Genomic DNA, 19,703 nt, shown 5'->3' on the forward strand with positions numbered 1-19,703 from the left:
CGTTTATATTCTACCGTCTTTCTTTCTCCCTCACTTTTCTGTAGCCTGTCTATAGATCTTATATATCAGACAAAACACTAGTGCTCGGTGCTACTCGGAAGCGTGTTTTTACGGTTGTCTGCACCGTAGCTCGATTTCTCTTGACATATCTATCACACAAACAAGTGTTTAATGATGTATAAATATTCATGAAGTCTGATCATCAATCAGACATGCACACAACTGCTCCCAGACCCCCAGATTCTCATCTCTCACAAACATGGAAGCGGACAGCACCGAATGACCTGCACGTGTGTGCGTATCACCTGGAACCACACATTTGTTTTCTCTTTATTCTCACAGGTATTCTGTGGTATGATACCTGAGCTAAAGATTGCATAACAGACGTGTGTATTATTGTAAATGGAGGGTTAGCGGTTAGATTTGTCGACTTAGCCTCACATCAAAAACGGTTCGCGGTTTCTTTCATGTCAAGCTACATCTGTCATTCTTTTACAGCTTTTAATAATTATATTCACGTGTCTATATATACAGCTTTGGAAAGATTGTTTTCAGTTGAATTTACTATATATAGGTATGTGTTGAAGTCAAATTATCGTTGTGGTTTCATTCTGTGAACTGTGACAACATTTCTCCCAAATTTCAAATAAATATTGTTTTTGTAAACAAACCGGAGATACTGGTCAATGTATTCAATATTTGCACATCTTAAATACTGCAAAGAAAACACGTTGATTTTATGTTTAAATAAACATTACTAATGATTTTACACATATTTTAGGATAAGTTCGAAATTGATTATTTTCACAACTTTCATTTGTCTGTATTCTCTCAGTCTTTCACATTATTGTTGGGTGTGATTTTATGTCATGATTATGTTTGATTCAATTCTTTTCAGGTTTTTTTAATCTTTAGTTTTTCAGATTCCGTTTGCTTGCTTCTTACTTTTACGATGTTCATAATTGTATTGCATACTTTGGGGAGAGTGTTGAACAAAGGATTTTCATGATATATCATATGTGAGCCTGGAACACAAAACCAGTCATAAGGGTCAATCTTTCAATTGATTAAAACATCACCTGAAAGCTGAAGAAATAAGCTTTCATATGTTATATAGTCTGTTTGGATAGCAGAGAAATAACTATTTTAAAATCTGGAATCTGAGGGTGCAAATATTCTAAATGTTGAGAAATCGCATTTAAAGTTGTCCGTCAGAGGCTCTGTAGCACGCCATTGCCAGAAACATGTTTGTTTTTAAACTCTCTGTTGGCTTACCGCTGTAAGGAAGTTGTGGGGAGTAGATGAACCCGACAGCGGAAACAGATATTTTTGGCATAAAAGAAAAATCTTTAATTTTGCCCCATGTAATGTTTTGTTGGCAGCTATTGCTACAAATATACCCGAGCTAATTATGACATATTGTGAACAGTTATGTAAATGACAAATAAACTTAAACATAACACTTTGGAATGAGTTGCAGAAGTTAAGTACAAACCTGAACACTTGTGCAAAATCAAATCAACACCGAAGTCAACAGTCCACTTCAGGACTTGTACTGGGGTCATTATTCATCGACCATTAAACAGACAAGTGTCTCCTAAATGTGTGTGTGTGTGTGCACTGAGAACCTGTTTATGTATCAAGATGTATCTTATTCAGTTTAATGGAGTCCCACAGCACACTATTGTACTCTGACAGACCGTCTGTCACTTCTGCTGTGTTGCAGATCACGTCTCTGTAGGCGGCTTGGGGGACAGTTTCTACGAGTACCTGCTGAAGGCCTGGCTCATGTCAGACAAAAGCGATGACGAGGGGAAGAAACTCTACTATGATGCCCTGCAGGTAAGGTCCACCATTACAGACATAGGAGAGGTGCTACAGTCTGCTAGCAGTGTGATCAAATGAGCAGGCAGTTGCTGACTACACAACAGTGTGGTTGCTAGTACCTTCTAGCAAAAGTGTTGTGTGTCAGCGGGAATTTGAAGATACGGAACGCTTAAGCCTGGGGTGTGCTTGTTTCTCCACCTGCTGTCACGTCTTGTCGAGCGTTGGTAGTTTTATATCTGAAACTCGAACAGTGTTAAGGCAATAATCCAATATATCATCATTATTCATTAAAAAGTTAATATTTTAAGCAGATTTGTGCTCGGGACGGTTGCGTGCAGATGTCTGCGTAATTGCAAAGGTTAAGAAAGGCGAATAAAGGAATCAAATCCCGCTGTAAATAAAAATAAAATGCTGCGAATAAGCTAATGACAATTTGTTTCTAGCACATTTTAATTGGATTCGTTTTTTTCATGAATCATCACTGTATTCAGCCTCTAGTGCACGCTTTGTCTCTGACTCTGCATTAGATGCCATATTTAATTCCACACGGTTAAAAATGAAAGGATGGAAGTACAGTCTGTACCTCGATGATGATCGTCCCGTATTTCAGGAAACTCGTCTGCGAACACTTCTGTTAATGCACAACCTCTCAAAACATTTAACACAGCTGAACTATTCTTTCACTGTCGTACTTCTCATGTCTGCTTCGCGTGAATTGATTTTGATGAAGTATTCACCGTTGGATGTATTTTTGTATAAAAGCATCTGCTTTGTATATGTAAAGGTTCTGGGTTACTAATTCCCTATAATTTGTGCAACATGTTTTTCAAGGTGTTTTTTAATCCACTGTCATTTGGAAAAAATATAACAATCTAGGTACACGTCAGCATTACATGATGTACAGACTGTACTTTTGTATCACCCCACTCATTCACATGAAATGAAATATTATGTCTGCTGTGACTCAGTTTGTTTAATAGAATAACAGAAGTGTTTGTTCTGTGTGATTGTTTGAAGGGTATTATTTTTATTCCAAGTTTCCAGCAGTTCCAAGGTCAATATTGAAAAAGTGTTTGCATTGCAAATTTTTGTTTTGCCAAGCATGAATATCAAGAAATGTGTTCTGCTCTTCGGGTTGTGAATTGGATTTCCTCGTACTATCCACTTATGCTATCCACTTTATTTTCTGTAAAGAGTAAAGTGTGTGTGTGCTGCCACCAGGATTCGGCTCGGGCTGTCAATGATAGCTTGAGAAAGCTGGTGTAGACTGATTGTTACAGACCATGAACTCAATCCTCAATTTCATTAGAGAGGAGCATCTGAACCTGCCTACGATAATGCTGTCCCTCTGGTTGCCTGTCTGGGAGTTTCCCTGGAGTGTCTCTGGCTTACAAACATACACACACTTACAATTGTCGTCACTCATCCAAGTAAAGCAAAGTTTATTTTATTGCTCACCTACAAAGAATGCTTATTTTATAATAGGTCCATACTAAAGATGCGAGGATGAGCTAAAATGTCCCCCGCATCCGCTGCGTCAAATAAATTATCCTGAACCCGCACTCATGTATAATTTTCTCTGATATAGATATCCGCACCCGATCTTCACTTTAATTACTCTTATTCTTTGTTTTAAGCATGATGTTATCAGATTCAGTGACGTTAGAACTAATCTGCCAATCGCTGATAGTGAAATAATACGCTGATCCTAAGATGCTTTTAAATGAACATTTATTATTTATAAAACAAAAGTTTGTCTTTGGCCAGATTAGCCTACTTTTTCCTTATAGTATATCCATAATAATATATTCCCTTCAGACTTTGAATATCGGGGTTTCTGTCACTGCAACACACAACACACGAATTACTTGATAACGGGACATTTTCTAGCCCTCACAGTCGTTGCATATTACAAACTGTTCCCAGCGCATGATTCATCCTCGTAAACCACTACGGTAAAACGCTCCCACACGGCACTTTTCTTTCTTTCCTTTTGTTTTGTTTTTAATTCTCCCTTTTTAATTTTCTCTCCGATCTGTTTCGCCTCCATTTCTGCTTTAAGAAGTAGACCCCTCTACCGCTGCCACGCGCGTTTTTAACGTCTGCCTGATGAAAATCCATTTAAAACACATTCGTATTTTAGAGAAATGTAGTTAATATTTATATCATTAATGACTATCAGAATGTATTTTTTGATTACAAGACCTGCGGATCATCCTCGTGGGCCACCATCCGCGCATCACTAGTCCGTACACATATTTGTTGAAAACACAAAAATGTACAGTTTCACAATTTACGTGTCATGACCTTTTTTTCTGTGGAACACATAAGAAGATATTTTGAGAGATGTGGTTTTGTGTCCATACAATGAATGTCAATGAGGGTCAATGTTTTTTGGTCACCAACATTCAATTTAATAAATTTTAATTATTTGAATAGACTATCCCTTTAAAAGATAAAGTTTTTATTTTATGTGTTTGTATTTATGTGAAATTCAGATTCTATAATTTATTTACTAAGCCAGAGCATTATACATCTAACACAAAAATCCAGAGGATCTCAATAAGCCAGTTTAAAGGAATAGTTTACCTTCAACATAAAAATTCTGTCATCATTTACTCACCCTGTTGTCATTTTGAACCTGTGTGATTTTCTTCCTTCGGCAAAACACAAAAGAAGATATTTTGAAAAATGTCCGTATCCAACAAGCGTTGGTCCCCATTGACTTTTATTGAATGTCAATGGAACCAATGGTTTTCTATTACAGACATTTTTCCAAATATCATCTTTTGTGTTCTGCAGAAGAAACTCATACAGGTTTGAAATGACAAGAGGGCATGTAAATAATGACAGAATTTTTTTTTTAAAGGTGAACTATCCCTTTAACAACACTGCCGGCATGCATCAGTTCTTGTAAAAAACTGGGTCATTGTAGACAAATCTACCTATTTTGACATGAGTATTATTCTATATACTCAATATTTGTTTCTTATGATGGAAAAGAGGGAGTCAGGTGTGCATTTGCGGTTCTAATGTGCCTTTGGCAACTGAGTCTCATTTCTGCAGACAAAGATCTCATTTCTCATGTATGTGATTGTTCTGTAAACACAGCGCTGGCACACAGCTGTGACCCTGATCTCTGCTCTGATCTTCCTAACCCATGGCCTTGAATTGTTCTCATGACGTTTTTGATGGAATGATATCACGCTGAAGCGTTCATCGTCCCTTTTGTGACAGACACACAAACGCAAACAATGTTCTTTTCAACCCACACAGTGTTGAGTAAACAAAGTGGGAGAACTGACATAAAAACAACTTCCAGTGAAATTGTAATTCTGTCCTTATTTATTCACCCTCTTGTCATTCCAACCTTCATGACTTTCTTTCTTCCCCAGAACACAAAATAATATATTTAGGAAAAGGTTGTTATTCGTTCCCCAGTCACTTCTATCGTATGGACACAAGACCAATAAAAGTGAATGGGGTCCAGTTAACAACATTCAAAATATCTTCTTTTGTGTTCTGCAGAAGAAAGTCATACAGGTTTGAAATGACAATAGGGTGAGTAAATGATGACAGAATTTAGATTTTTGGGTGAACTGTCGCTTAAAAAGAGAAAAAATGAGTTAAACTGTGTGGTTTTCTGTGCGCAGGCTATTGAAAAGAATTTGATTCGCAAGTCAAGCGGAGGGCTGACGTATATCGCAGAATGGAAGGGCGGACTCCTGGAGCACAAGATGGGTCACCTGACGTGCTTCGCTGGTGGCATGATCGCTTTGGGGGCAGACGGAGCCCCTGATGATAAGACGGGTAGCCAGATGGAGCTGGCTGCTGAGATCGCCCGGACCTGTCACGAGTCGTACGCTCGAACCAGTGAGTGGGAATTGTCAAATGTTTTTATTGTTGTGCTAAAAGAAAAATTCTTATTTTTTCATGTCAAAAATACACGTGAATAATATTTAATTAATAATACAGAATGACTGTTAAGGCATGAAATGTAGTGGAATTTTATTGGGTAAAATTGTGGAAATATAAAGAGTTTGGCTCCAAAATGAGATAACTAGGTTTTTATTTATTTTCAAACATCATGTATTTAATTGTGTTTTACTATTAATATCAATCGAACTGCAGTTGGTTTATTTTGATTTAAGTCATAATAACTCAAACAATACAGCTAACTAACAAATATTACATAATACGAAATAAAAGTTGTCTCCTTTTGGAACAAACTCTTCATATATCTTTATACAGTATTGAATAAATTAGGCAATTATAAGTACTCAAAACTAGCTTTATTTTGGGTTGTTGACCATGACATATATCGTAGTTTAGGTTTTTGTGATTAAATTTTTTTTACAGAAAAAATGCTTTACAATACCAAGCGTTCACCAAAAGTGAATCTCTTTGTCAATAACAGTCACATATCCATTGTAGACAGTCCATAAATCCAGTATTATTAACCTGTCACGCACACTCACAAATCCTCCATGACATTCATAAACCACACAGAATATTCAGCCGCATTTTCATATTACATAGGTGTTTTTATCGGAAACAGATTACAGAAGGTCCAGATTATTCCTCAATCCCTGATCCACATCCAGAAAGCGTTTTGGTTCATCTCGGAAATTTTATAATCCCCTAATCCCTTGTTAACATGGAAGTTTTCACAATGATTTTGTCCACATGCGTGTCACAGGTATGAAGCTGGGCCCGGAGGCATTCCGCTTCGACGGCGGCGTGGAGGCCATCGCCACACGTCAAAACGAGAAATACTTCATTCTGAGGCCGGAGGTCATCGAGACGTACATGTACATGTGGAGGTTCACCCACGACCCCAAATACAGACAGTGGGGATGGGAAGCCGTACAGGTGAGGGCACTTGGTTAAAAGGGTGCACTAGAAACACTTATTATGTAATGTTTTCTGCACCGAGCGAGACTGGTAAACATGTCGACACATTAGGCAGGGGATTTAGGCCAGACACAGTGAGTCATGGTGAGGATTTATCCCTGCCCTCAGACGGTCCCCGCACTTCAGCACAGCAGGATAAGAGACAATACAGACTGCTCGCATCTCAGAGCTATGTAATTGTATCATAATGACTCCAGATTGCCAATGTGATGCGTCTGGCTCCCTCAGGCGTGTTCCTACTGTCTCTCGCTTTCTATCTATCTATCTCTCTGCCACATGTTCCTCTTTCACTAAAATGTGCTTGCTCAACATTTGCAGAATAAAATGCTTATCTTTCTTTCTCCCCCAAAAAACTACTTTGTCAAAGCTTGACATTTATTGCTATAAACAGGAATAATTTAGATTTTTACTGTGCATTATTTGCCCTTTCAAAAGAGGTTTGCACTTGGGGTGGGAAACAGAAAATCAATGTTTTAAAGTATTGTCAAATTTTTCCTCACAATACTGTATTGATGTTCTCTCGACAAGACTCTTTGTAGTTAAATTTTCCGTATCAAAATGTTTGGAGAGGAAATTTCCCGAAATTTTCTGTTCAAAGTGCTTGCTTTAACTTTAATGAACCTCTCGTCATTTCAAACCTGTATGGCTTTCTTTCTTCTGCATGCCACAAAAGAAGATATTTCGAAAAATGTTGGTAAGCGAGCAATGGCGGTATTCATTCACCTCTGTTGCATGGACACAAAACCAATGCAAGTCAATGGGTGCCTCTGTTTTTCGGTTACCGACATCTTTCAAAATATCCTCTTTAGGTTTCTGCAGAAGAAAGTCAGTTATATAGGTTTAAAATGGCAAGAGAGTGAGTAAATGATGAATTTTCTATCCCTTTAATGTCAGTGCGTAACTCAAGCAGCGCTAGTTGTGCTCTTAGATTATGAGTCTTGTCAAAGAAAGACATGCAATATGTTTCTAAGCATACTCATAAAGCAGGCGAAAAATATCCTAGAACCAAAATATCATAGAAACATGTTACAGTTTCGTTTTTCTTACTTTGTATTGTCTTCAAAACAAATACGTGACCGTCGCAGAATAGTTTGTTTGAGATTGACAGGTGAGTTTATTTGTGTGTCACAGGCTCTGGAGACGCACTGTCGGGTGGAAGGTGGTTTCAGCGGCGTGCGGGACGTCTACGGCAGTACCCCCAACCACGATGATGTCCAGCAGAGCTTCTTCCTTTCTGAGACACTTAAGTATGTACTACACACGCAGACAGCTTAAAAAATTCATATTACTTTAAAATTAAAGGTCCAGTGTTCGAAATTTAGCGACATCTAGTGGTGAGGTTGCGAATTGCAACCAACGGCTCACTCCAGGGCTCCATGTGATTTCCATGTAGTGAAAATTATATAAGGTCTTTATACACCTCTTAAGACATAGTTACATGTATTATATTGATTTCTGTCAATAGATCCTCCAAAAATTCCCCCTTAGACCTTTAAAGGGATACTTCATCCAAAAATACGAAATATTGTCATTTCCATGCAGAATTAAAGAGCAGAGGGGATCAGAATTAGGAAAACAGCATTGTAGAATATCTGTGTGTTTATAAACTGTCAATACATATCTGTTGTTTTGCCAAATACTCAAAAGAGTGTAGAAGTGTGACAAAATAAGAGGTTTGACACGTTCACAAATCAAACACTCATCGTAAAGACAAATGTCAATTTTATGATGTACAGCTTCTGTTCACCCACACAGTGTGGAGGGAAAATAATCTTCTCCCAGACTGCTGCTAATATTTCCAGTCCTCTGTTTTCTTTTGAGATTATAGGCTCATTAGTTTCATCTCTGTGTTTGTGAGCTGAGTGTCACCATTATGTGCTTAACAATGTCAACGCTGCCTTCATCAAACTTAGATTTCAGATTTATTTTTAGTTGTCGTGTGACAGACGTTTTTAGTTCAGTGGAATGTTTTCTACAGTTTTTCTCAGCAGGTTGTTAAAGCATTGAGATTTAGTGTTGTCACCTTTTCCCCGGTGTACAAAAGTGAGCTCTTCGTCCAACACGTTTTACAGGGCCAGACTTGTAAAACAGAATGTATTTAAGATACAGATTATCTGTAACTCTAAAAAGTTTATTACAGGCATCTAGACTGCGACTACAACAGTCGCAAATGCGTTTGTTTTTTATAACATGCGAGGTAAAACTTCACCGGGTCGCATTGGTGCGAGTTGCCCCGCCGAAGATTTATTTGAACATTTAATGTAATTTATGAGTGGTGAATGACCGCTTGTGAAAAGTCCAGGAAAGAGCGAATAGAGAGTTTGTGCACTTCCTCTTTCACCAAACTATAGAATGTGTTTGATTTAATTTGGTGTTGCGTAGGACAGACTCTGCTCCATATGCTTTTAAAACGCTCTGACGGATAATTGATGTCATATTCCAATACCTTAGAACACAAGCGTGCTTAGACCATTAAACAAGACTGTAAGATTAGTAAGATTAAGTGTTTAGATTTTATTAATGAGAAGAGATACTTTTGAGTTTTGAGCTATCTAATTCAATTTAATTTAATGTGGTAAAAATAAAAGACCGTTATGTAAAAATAAGGTCCGTCAAATGAAGGGAAGTGGCAAAATTATAGAACAACAAAGGAGGATTGTGAAGAGTGACCGGTTATATTTGTGTCAGATAATTTCATAGCCAATATATAACTTTAAAGAAGTTCATTATGGTATTGTCAAGGTCATTACTATAAAAACGGGTGCAACCAAATTATAAGGTGGTGCGATTAACTGAAATTGAGTGGCACCAGTGTGACCAGTGGGGGAAATAGTTATATATATATATATATAAAAGTTAAGATATTATGCTTATAAGTACATGTTTAGAATATACAGCTAAAACATTTTTTATTTTATTTTTATTTGGTAAAATGATCATTTTGTTTCATTCTGTGAACTACTAACAATAGTTCTTTCAAATAAAAAAAATATTGTTTCTATTTGCATTTATTTGCATAGAATGAAAACTGGAGAAACAGGTGAAAATACCAGAAAAGATGCTCTGCATTATTTTTGAGGTCCGAAAAGAATATAAAGAAAACGAGTTGATAATCACTTTCTTAAGCAACAACAATAATATTTGTACATGTATTCAGGAAAAGTGAAAACTTTTTTTTTACATTATAACCTCGATTTTTATCACAGTTTTTACGTGTCTTGTCATGCTGTCAGTCTTTTACATTGCTGTTGTATGACATTGCAGTTGAAATTCAAGAGACACTGGACAGGAATGGCCACAATACGTCTCGAAATGCCGATGTGAAATGGAAATTTTGGAATGGTCTCTTAATCTTGCCACGGCTATAGATGCAGGCAAATAATTGATGCCATTTTGGGTATTCCAGTAGCTGTTGCTTTATAAGCTTTTAACAACCTGTGGTCTTGAAATGGCAAAAAAAACCAGGCTGTCAGATTAAATCTTGCAGTTTGATGAGTAAATTAGAAAGTCTGCGAGTGGTCTGTTGGCATGTTGAAAGAGGAAGAGACTAAGCAAAGGTAAGCAGATGTCTCCGGATGTGGTGAATGGAGCCCGTGTCACTGTCAGAGCTGTAGTCTTTAGCGTCAAGGTAAAGTGACAGAGATAGAAAGACTGTGATGGCTAGAAGTCCTTCATGGAGTCACCTGCTGTTCTACATTCATCATTGGAGACACAGATGAATGAGCATAATGAATGAGAGACGAGATTGAATATCTTTTATACCTTATGGAGCCAAACGCTTGTGAGGTCATAATTGGCTTTCTGGTTTCTCTTCCAAATAGTCTAAGCTTATTTGATTGTGTCTGAAAAACAAATCACTGCGCTTCTCTATACTCTGGAGGAGTACTTGGCCTCTTGGCTGGGTGCAACACAACACGCACACGGAGAAAGTTGTATTTCTCACAAATCCCCACTTGTAGTTTTTCCCACGTTCTTATTCTGCTTGTGTTTCTCAGGCTGTTGTTTCTTCGGGCTTGTGTCCGCCCTCTTGCACAATAAGTGCGTATTAAGTAACGATTCTACCAGAGAGCGAGACTGTCTGGCGGGCTCAGGGATCAGAGGATCCTGTTGGTAGAAATGTGTTTGTGGGCAACACTATGATTTTAAGCATTCTTATTTTAGTCAAAGCAGTGTTTGCACTCGCTCCCCGAGCCCGAAAACCTGTGCTGAGAACTCCAAATAAATTTACAGTGGGACAGATTTGTTCATCTAAAAGCACTCGCGGGGTGAAGGCCAAGAGCTGATTCCCTGATAGTCGCCGGTTCAGTCTTGAGGTTGTTATCTTTATTTATAGCCACACAAACGGGACAGAATTTATGAGGGACTTTAATCCATTGTAGATATAGAACGCAACCATGAACAATTATGGTAGTTCTGGGCCACCATTGACTACCATGGTAGGAAAAATTGCTTTATAACTTTCTTTGTTCTTTTGAATACAAAAGAAGATATTTTGACGAATGTACACTTTGGAATATCATTGTAATTTTTCCTACTATGCTTGTCAAAGGTGACCAAGAACTGTTTGGTTACAAGCATTCTTCCAAATATCTTTCTCTGTGTTCATCAAAAAAGAAATGAATACAGGCTTGGAACAACTCCAGTGGTGAGGAAATTACAGAATTTTTTTGTTTTTGGGGAACCGTCTCTGTAAAAATCCAGTTCATGCGTCCAGCAGCGTTCCATCCACGCTTGATTCCGCTTAAAATATTTCCTGAGACCTGAGGTCAACATCTTTCATTTTCAGAGAAGTGTCTTTCATCAGCAAATGTGTCCCTCTATGAATCTCCAGCCAATGGTCGTCCCCTAGGGAGTGAGGAAGGGGGGTGGGTTGGAAAACGTATTATCAAGGTCACAACTTCATCAGGAAGCGAGTGTCAGCATCACTGCATCCAGCAAACTTTATAGTCTGTAATTTTTAACGAGTGTCACCCGGCTTTCCAAATAAAGATGCATCTTCTAAGCAGTTTTCGTTGTAGGTGTTGTTGTTGCATTGGGGACTAATTTATGTTCTTCACCTTCTAGCCGTGGCTGTCGGCCACAACTAACAAAAGTTGCTTTCTCAGCCAAAGGAAGCTTAATGTTTTGTAGTTTAATATCTTCATCGTTTATTTACATTGTCTCGGAAGCTTTTTACCTGGCAGGGACAGGTGGGAGATATTCATATTTATTTATGCAGTTTTGCTTAATCGGGCATTAATATGAGATGATAATGTGACGTTGCTCATAATAATTATTACCACAGATTGCACAGAGCCGAGTTTTTCTAGTATAAAACTATAAACAACATAAAATATCTAGGGAACACAACATCATGGAAATAGAGGTTCAACTATCCACAAGCCATACCATTTTTAATGTATGGAGTTCATATACTTTGATGTTCACGCTGTTTTTAAATATATATTTTTATTCAATCTCTAAATGAGCAATCTCAGTGATTTAAGTACATCTTAAAGTAACTTTCATTTTTTAATTTTTACAGGTATCTGTATCTGCTGTTCTCTGATGACGATCACTTGCCCCTCGAGCACTGGGTGTTCAACACGGAAGCCCATCCTCTTCCCGTCATTAAGAAACCGAGTCCGGAGCTAACCAATCATCTTAAGTAACCCCAAACCTTCCCGAAGCTCCAATGAAACGTGACTTCCTGGACGTGCTCTGACAGTGGGCGAGAGATATGAACTCAGAGTCCCCCTGTGGCCGGAGACGTCCTGACCTCCTGGAGCTTCAGGTCTCCTGTCACAAGCCTCAGTCCCGGAGCGCTTACCCCCGGCTTATTGTTCTCCGCTATCTCTGACGATGGGATTCCGCATGCCGCCTCCATCCCCTCTTTGTCCCCGATGCTTTGGTCACGTCTCTGAGTCGCAGAGACCGATGACCATATCTCCTCTGTGAGGAGACCAAATGTTACCCGCCGCCCTCTCTCACACTTAAAAAAAAAGCCATAGGTAATTCAAGCGTCGTTTTTCCTTTTTGGCGTCGTATTTGAGCAAGGATGTGAGAACGTTGCCCAACTTTTGTTATTGCTATTGCTGTCGTTTTGTGTTTCTTTTGTTTAAAATCGGTTTCATCTGGGTTTTGTTTTGGTTCGGGGCTTTATGTGGCAGCAAGGTAGTGAAACGAAGTGAACTAGTGCCTTTTAGTCTTGATAAACGTTAAGTTAGTCAAATTTTAATATTAATTTTGGATTTATTTTCGCCGTCTGCATTTGTGTGTCTGAGGGCATTATTTTACTGGGCAGTTTGAGAAGGTTGTCGGCCCTCGAACATTCTTTCTGGAACTGCTGTGGACACGAGAATCGTTTGAGTTTTTACTTTTTCCCATTAGCTTGCTTTTAACGTCGCTGAAAAATGTGTACAAAATGTGTTTTGTTTACTTCACCATCGAAGCAGAGACTTTTTCTCCTACATATGTAAAATAAGAGTGCTATGTGTTAATTTATTACGTGTAGACGTTTTCGACGTTTTTCAGTGCAGAGGGCAGGGAACTTAGATCTTTCTGTATCTCTCGGAGGGTGTTGGGAAGACACGGGCAGCATCCATCAAAGGGGGAGGAAATATCTGTATGATGAATGTACTACCAAATGTGAATCATATTTTGGCCTAGTTGTTGTGATTTTATGATTTTATCAAATCGTTTGTTTAATGTTTATTTTAAAATGAAAGCACAAAAAAAACATGATTATATTTGGGTTCTCCCTGGTGAAGATATATAAGGATTTTACTGTAGGACATGACTGCACAAATGAGAAATTTCGTCGGAAGGAAAACAAAGCAGACCACTAGACTGGACAATAATAGAAAAAGACGAGGACGTGTCACTGGTGGATCTCGCACGCCGGTATGCATATGTATATGTACATCCCATGGGAACAATACATACACTACATTCATTACACAAGAAATGACTCCATTACGATTCATGGAGGAATATACTGATTCTTAATCTATGTGTGAAACCTCTGATATGAGGTCTGTATGGAAATTCATGCTGGATGAAAGGTTTCCTGTTGCTTCAATGTGATTGGTTGCTGCTGATGCTATTGGATGCCACACCTCGTCTTTTGTTCTCATGTTGACCTGTTGCAGTGTTCCTAAAACCAAGCTCACAAATATTCACATCTGGTTAAAATTGAACCACCTTGCTTGACTAGTATGTGAGTAGGCGTGGCCGTTTAGCTTTAACCAATGACGATCCGTTTCATGGATGATGTATTATACTGGTGGATAAAGTGGTATTTTACGTAAAAACAGCGAAAAGAAATACCTCTTAGAACCATTGAGACACTTGCATGGTATTTTTTGGTATGCTATCGAACAGCAAAGGATCCATAGATGAAATTAATGTCATGAGCCTGGAGCTCAAGGGAGGCCTGTCATGCAAAAAAACACTGTGACACACTGTAGACAGGACATGGCATTCACTGTATTCATGATACATCGACTCCAAACGACGTTTAGCTGTAGAGCGGATTAGCGCGAACTAGCACTTCCTGTCGTCTGTTTAGTTCACGTGATTCCTTAAGCTGTGAGTTTACATCGTAGTGGTAAGAATCAACAGCTGCTCTTCGGAGGCAGACGTTTCCTGGCAGAATAGAAGATGTGCTTTTCAGAATTCTGGATTTTAAAAAATCGCTGTTTAAATATTGTTGATGATCTTGCATAGCAGATGCCTTTTTAGTTTGTGATTCTTGTATTTTGTTATTTCTTCATAAGACCACCTCGGAAATGTAACTGTTTAATATTGCTGATAATCATTCCATTGCACATAGTCCGATTTTTTTCTTTACTATATATGCAATTTATTTTGTGGGAATTTGTCGTTTGGTTTTTTTTCCTTAATTGTACATATTTCATTCTGGCACAATGCCAGCCATCATTTATATGAATCTCATTGATCTTATGTAATAAATTATATTAAAGAGCAGCAAAAGATTTTGATAAACTATATTTGTTACACTTCAATTGTGAATAAAACGATCTTTTAATATAACTGAGTTAAGTGTGTTTTTACTGAACTGCAATGAGAGCGACTACACTAAAAACACTAGTAGGGTTTACTTAATATTTTGTGTTTATTTAGTTAGTTTGCATTTTTTTTTTAAGTAAATGTACTTTTACAAAAAGTTATGGCAAGTTTTCCACAAAGTACAAATTACTTAGCTTTTTTTGCAATAACTTAAAAATAAAACTTAGAAAACTGTGTGTAAAGAATTAAGCAAATTAGTCAAATGTATTAAATGAATTGAACATTTACAAAAAATTCCTACTAGATGTTTTGTTAAGTGTACAGTACAATGAAGCAGGACACATATATTCAAATTTGTAAATTGAGCCCATTGCACATCGAGTCCGAAATTTGTGTCCGAAATGTTCGCAAGTAAAAAAATAAATATGGCCTCATGTTGTGTCAATCACATTTACACACTGTCTCCGATGTTTTTCTCTGTCATAATAAAATTCGGACCGGGTTCGATTTTCTGTGTTTTTCGCGTCCATCACGCATTTTGAGTGGCATTTTTAACAATTCAGAGACACCGTATAAATGAGAGCCAAATATACAAATCGTTTACGAAAATTGTATATGCAAAGACCTTAAGTGTGAATTCCAGAAATATTTTCGCAATTTTATTAGCCTATTTATTTATTTTTTGCTTTGTGAGTGTGTTTTTTTGGTTTAGTTTTATTTATTTTAAAAATAATCGTTGTAGTCTTCCAGCTTAAAATTATTTCAGTTTGTTTAGTATAAAAATGTCTAAAAAACCTTTAGGGCAATATTTTATCATCAATTGATGTAATTAAAATAAAAATTTTATTCAACTGCAATAACCGCAGTGAATCAATTTGTGGAATACGGTTGTGACTCCCATATAGAAACTGTACAGATTCAAATATTTAGATTCAGTGTATATGTGACCACAAAGACCAATCTGAGCTAGTTTCACTGCTTCAGTTTTGTGAAGAGCGTCTACTTTATACAATTCACCCCATTCGTCTGTCTGTCTGTCTGTCTGTCTGTCTGTGACTGTCTATCTGTCTAATCACAGTGTGTTTTGTGTCTACAGAGATTCTGTTTTTCTTTGGTTGCAGTGATTGCACTGATGGAAGACTGTCGACACATAAAATGACAAACAGAAGTCTTGACAGTGTTAAAATAAGAGACTTCATTATATCTACAATAACACAGACACCTGATGTGTGCTGTCTGAACTCGTTCATGCCAGCCTTAATAAATGTTGTTTATTCCTTCCCGTGAATCTCTTCTCTTTCATCAGTTCGGTGAGTTTTGTTTACCGTTGATCAGTTAGAGAACCGGGTATAAAGAAGTGATAATGCATTCCAAAATGGACTCCACTAATCAGAAAGGTTTCCAAACGCTGAATAAATAAACAGCAAGACCAACAGGAAGAGAGTAAATATGGTTTATCACTTTAAATGTGAGAAAGTAAAAGAGAAATAGGAGACTGTAAAGAAAATAGCCTGGAGCTGGAGAAAGCTAATATAGACCTCAGTGAAAAGGAAAGTGTGGGAATAGAAGAGACAAGCGGGAGGTGACATCATTCAGTGCTCGGCTTTAAACATTAAAGGCCTTATTTTTATTTTTTAGTCATCCTTTAATTATATACCGATTTTAAATATACTTAATTATATACTGATGTTATGTATGTGTCATATTCTTAATCCTGAAAATAACATCAGTATATAATTAAGACTTGTTAATTGTGTTTATCATAGCATTCGACGACAGTGTTTGTTATGAAACGTAAGTTAATAAATATAATTAAACACAACAGCAATAACAAAAGCAATGTACAATTGTAAGCCGCTCCACAAGCCAAAGTCCCTGATGGTAATTATTATTTCACACTGAAGGCATAATTGAGCCAAAAATGATTTCATTTTTGACTTATTAGGATTGTTCCAAACCTGTTTACTTATCTATGTTCTGCTTAACACAAAGGAAGATGTTTGGGAGAATGTCGGTAACCAAACAGATCTCGGCCCCTCATTGACTCCCTTGTATTTATTTTCCCTATGGTTGTATGGGATGAGATCTGTTTTGTAACACAAAGTCTTCCTGTTCGTTCAGCAGAACAAAGAAATGTTTAAAACAATCCGAGAGGTGAGTAAATGATGACAGAATTTTCATTTTTGATGAGCTATCTTTCTAACATGAAGTATTTTAGTATTGCCTTTTTGTGCTTGTATGACTTTCACTGTCGTTGGGTAAAAACCGAACCACTCATCACATGGCCACGTCGAATTATAACGACAGTTCATCTGCGCAGCGCGGGGAAAAGAGATCAGGGTCACAGCTGCGTGCCAGCGCCGTGTATTTACAAAACACCACAAATGCAGGAAATGACAATCTAGTGTATCGTTCATAAAATTTCTCGCCTGCGGAGGAATCTGAATGGAGAGCACTGTTCTCAACTGTGTCACAGCAAGGACAAATGATACGGCACAACTGGCTGATGTTTCCATTTTTGTCTTGCAAAAAGTCTTGTGTGTTTCACATATTTGTGAGGACTTTCTTCTGGACTTGTTTTTTAAGGTGAATTATGTCAGTTTTCAGGGTATAAATTTGCTTATCATCTTGATTCGTGGTTTGAGATGTGAAGTGTGAAAACAATTGTTACAGATTAGCTAAATTCCTGAAATCTCTTTAAATTGACCAGAAAGACCAAGCCTATCATTTGTATTCAAAGACACCAAGAATGAAATGATTTCTATATTTGGTTATAGAGCAATTTTCATGATATGCTCCCTTTCAGGGGTGTTTTTAAATTTTCTGGAAGAAAATATTGTGACACAAAGTTCTTTTTAAAGTCTTTATCAATTTAACATCATTGATTTTTGAGGTGCAAATTTAAAAGTGATTTCATTTGGTTTTATTTGTCGAGACAGTAGAGAGAAGCTGTTTAACACTTTGATTGACCAAAAACTTTCTTTAAAACGCAGATAACCTACACCACTTTGAAGTTTAAAACTGTCTTTTACCGTTTTAAATACTTTTTAATGACATTGACCATTTTAATGATATTTTACTGCAAACGTGCATTTAAATTAATATTCTAGAAGGTGTTTTCAACCTTTTTGTTGGCCGAACCATTTGACCCAAATCATTTACTTGAAGTACCCTGTGGAAGTAAACGAGGATGTGAATAGCCTATTAAAATCATTTATTAGCACATTTGCGTGTTAAACTTCAAAATCATGAACTTTGAACATTTTTGAGGTTTTATGAGTAGTATTTTACGTAGCTTTTGTTATTTCTAGACATTTCTTTCAATTTAAACTTTTTCAAAGTAATGGAAACATATTGTGTAGTCTACTTCATGAATCCCCTGCAATTCCCTCGTGAACCACCAGGGGTTCGCGAACACCATTTGGAACTGGGAAACCCTGTTCTTGATATATGGATGTATATGTGTAACTTGTTGAAACTTGTAGAGATTTTCACTTTAAAATAAACATATTTTATTTTCAAACAGAGATGCACAGATACTAAATTTCTCCATCGATACAGATTATAGCCGATATCTGCCGATATATATTCTGAAGAAATTAATATTTAATTTAGTTAATTTAACTTTCTGAATGTAACTAATTCATACAATGCGTATTAATATGTATCGTAACATTTTTTATATATTTTCTATAACTCATTATATTTTCCTGTACGTCGATAGCCGATAGTTTGACTTTAATCGACTGAAACCGATTATTGGCATATGTAGGTGCATCTCTTTTTGGAAAAAAATACATTTTACAATGAAACTTTTTAAGTTTTAATTTTTGTAAATAAATAAAAAATACAGATTTTTTGTGGCAATCTCCTGTTAAAATCTAAATAATTTTTACTGTGTGCGACTTATTTCAGTGACGATAATTCATCATTTATTACCGAGTTTCTTTCATTTTATTTAAACTCAGACCTAAAATAAACTTACACCCGGCTCATTAAAAAGAATTTGTCGAATCTCCAGCACCAGCAGCACATGATGTGTGATGTGATGCCCAACTGTAGAGTTCCTAGAACCAGTTTATCATCACACATGAAGTATGCATACTCCGCAGGGACTAAAAGACACCAGAGGCAAAAATGAAACAGAAAGATGAGAGGCCTGTCGGAAGGGCCATGCTGGTAATCGATTATCAGCGGGAACTTGTCTGCTTTCTCTGACCCGCTGTGTGATGCTGTGGACTGTGTTTATGAAGATCCACGCTGCAGGAGGAAACATCAGTCACCTTCTGAAACTGACCTCCAGGACACAGATCCCAGTTCCAGATTCTCTGTGTTCACAGTCAAAGCGTCTGAACTCCACATTAAAGACTTCCACATTAAAAAAGTATTTTTTATTTTTTTTAATCCTTAAGATTAAAGGAGTCATTTGATATCATCTGCTGAACTATTGAGTAGCATTAAAGATCTCTTCATATGGATATCTCATTTTTTGTTCAATTTACAAGTTCTGAAATCAAAGGTGGCATTTACGTCCCACAGCTGTAACTAAAAACTTCAAATCGTGCACCTTGTTGAGCGACTTTTAAAACCAGATGCATTCTCCCTTTTTTCCCCACACTTACTGTGCATGAAATTAAGCTTCGACTGTGAGTTCTGGATTGGCGTGGATCCTTCCATCTTATCCACCTTCCAGCTCAAAGCTTTATGAAGCCGTGACGCTGCCAACCTGCACATACGTGCCCTCAGGACATCCCCGCGACCTCACGCAAAAATCCGTTGTGCCAGGTTGAAGGAGAAGCTGGTGGTTTTTAAGCAGACATGTGTTATCGCATTCCGTGCCTCCGGCTGAATCAAAACTCTGACATTTTCCCAAAGAACTTTCATCCTAGTAAAGAATAATAAGACGTCTCTAAAAAGATTTGATCTTTTCTATGGTACCATAATAGGTTAAA

The 19,703-nt window shown here is 37.3% G+C and overlaps 1 protein-coding gene across 1 annotated transcript in view; it reads left to right on the plus strand.

Moving 5' to 3' along the window:
- man1a1 (mannosidase, alpha, class 1A, member 1) overlaps nucleotides 1-14,775 on the plus strand; it is a 77,948-nt gene extending 63,173 nt beyond the window's left edge. The window contains exons 8-12 of the mRNA XM_056764428.1: nucleotides 1,727-1,842; nucleotides 5,481-5,700; nucleotides 6,527-6,699; nucleotides 7,873-7,988; nucleotides 12,266-14,775. Of these exons, the coding sequence (XP_056620406.1) occupies nucleotides 1,727-1,842; nucleotides 5,481-5,700; nucleotides 6,527-6,699; nucleotides 7,873-7,988; nucleotides 12,266-12,392 (752 nt within the window). The 3' untranslated portion in view covers nucleotides 12,393-14,775. The remainder of the gene's footprint in view (nucleotides 1-1,726; nucleotides 1,843-5,480; nucleotides 5,701-6,526; nucleotides 6,700-7,872; nucleotides 7,989-12,265) is intronic.
- Nucleotides 14,776-19,703: the final 4,928 nt, after the last annotated feature.

The sequence above is a fragment of the Triplophysa dalaica genome, chromosome 13, assembly GCF_015846415.1.
Source record: "Triplophysa dalaica isolate WHDGS20190420 chromosome 13, ASM1584641v1, whole genome shotgun sequence".
In the NCBI taxonomy this organism is placed as follows: domain Eukaryota; kingdom Metazoa; phylum Chordata; class Actinopteri; order Cypriniformes; family Nemacheilidae; genus Triplophysa; species Triplophysa dalaica.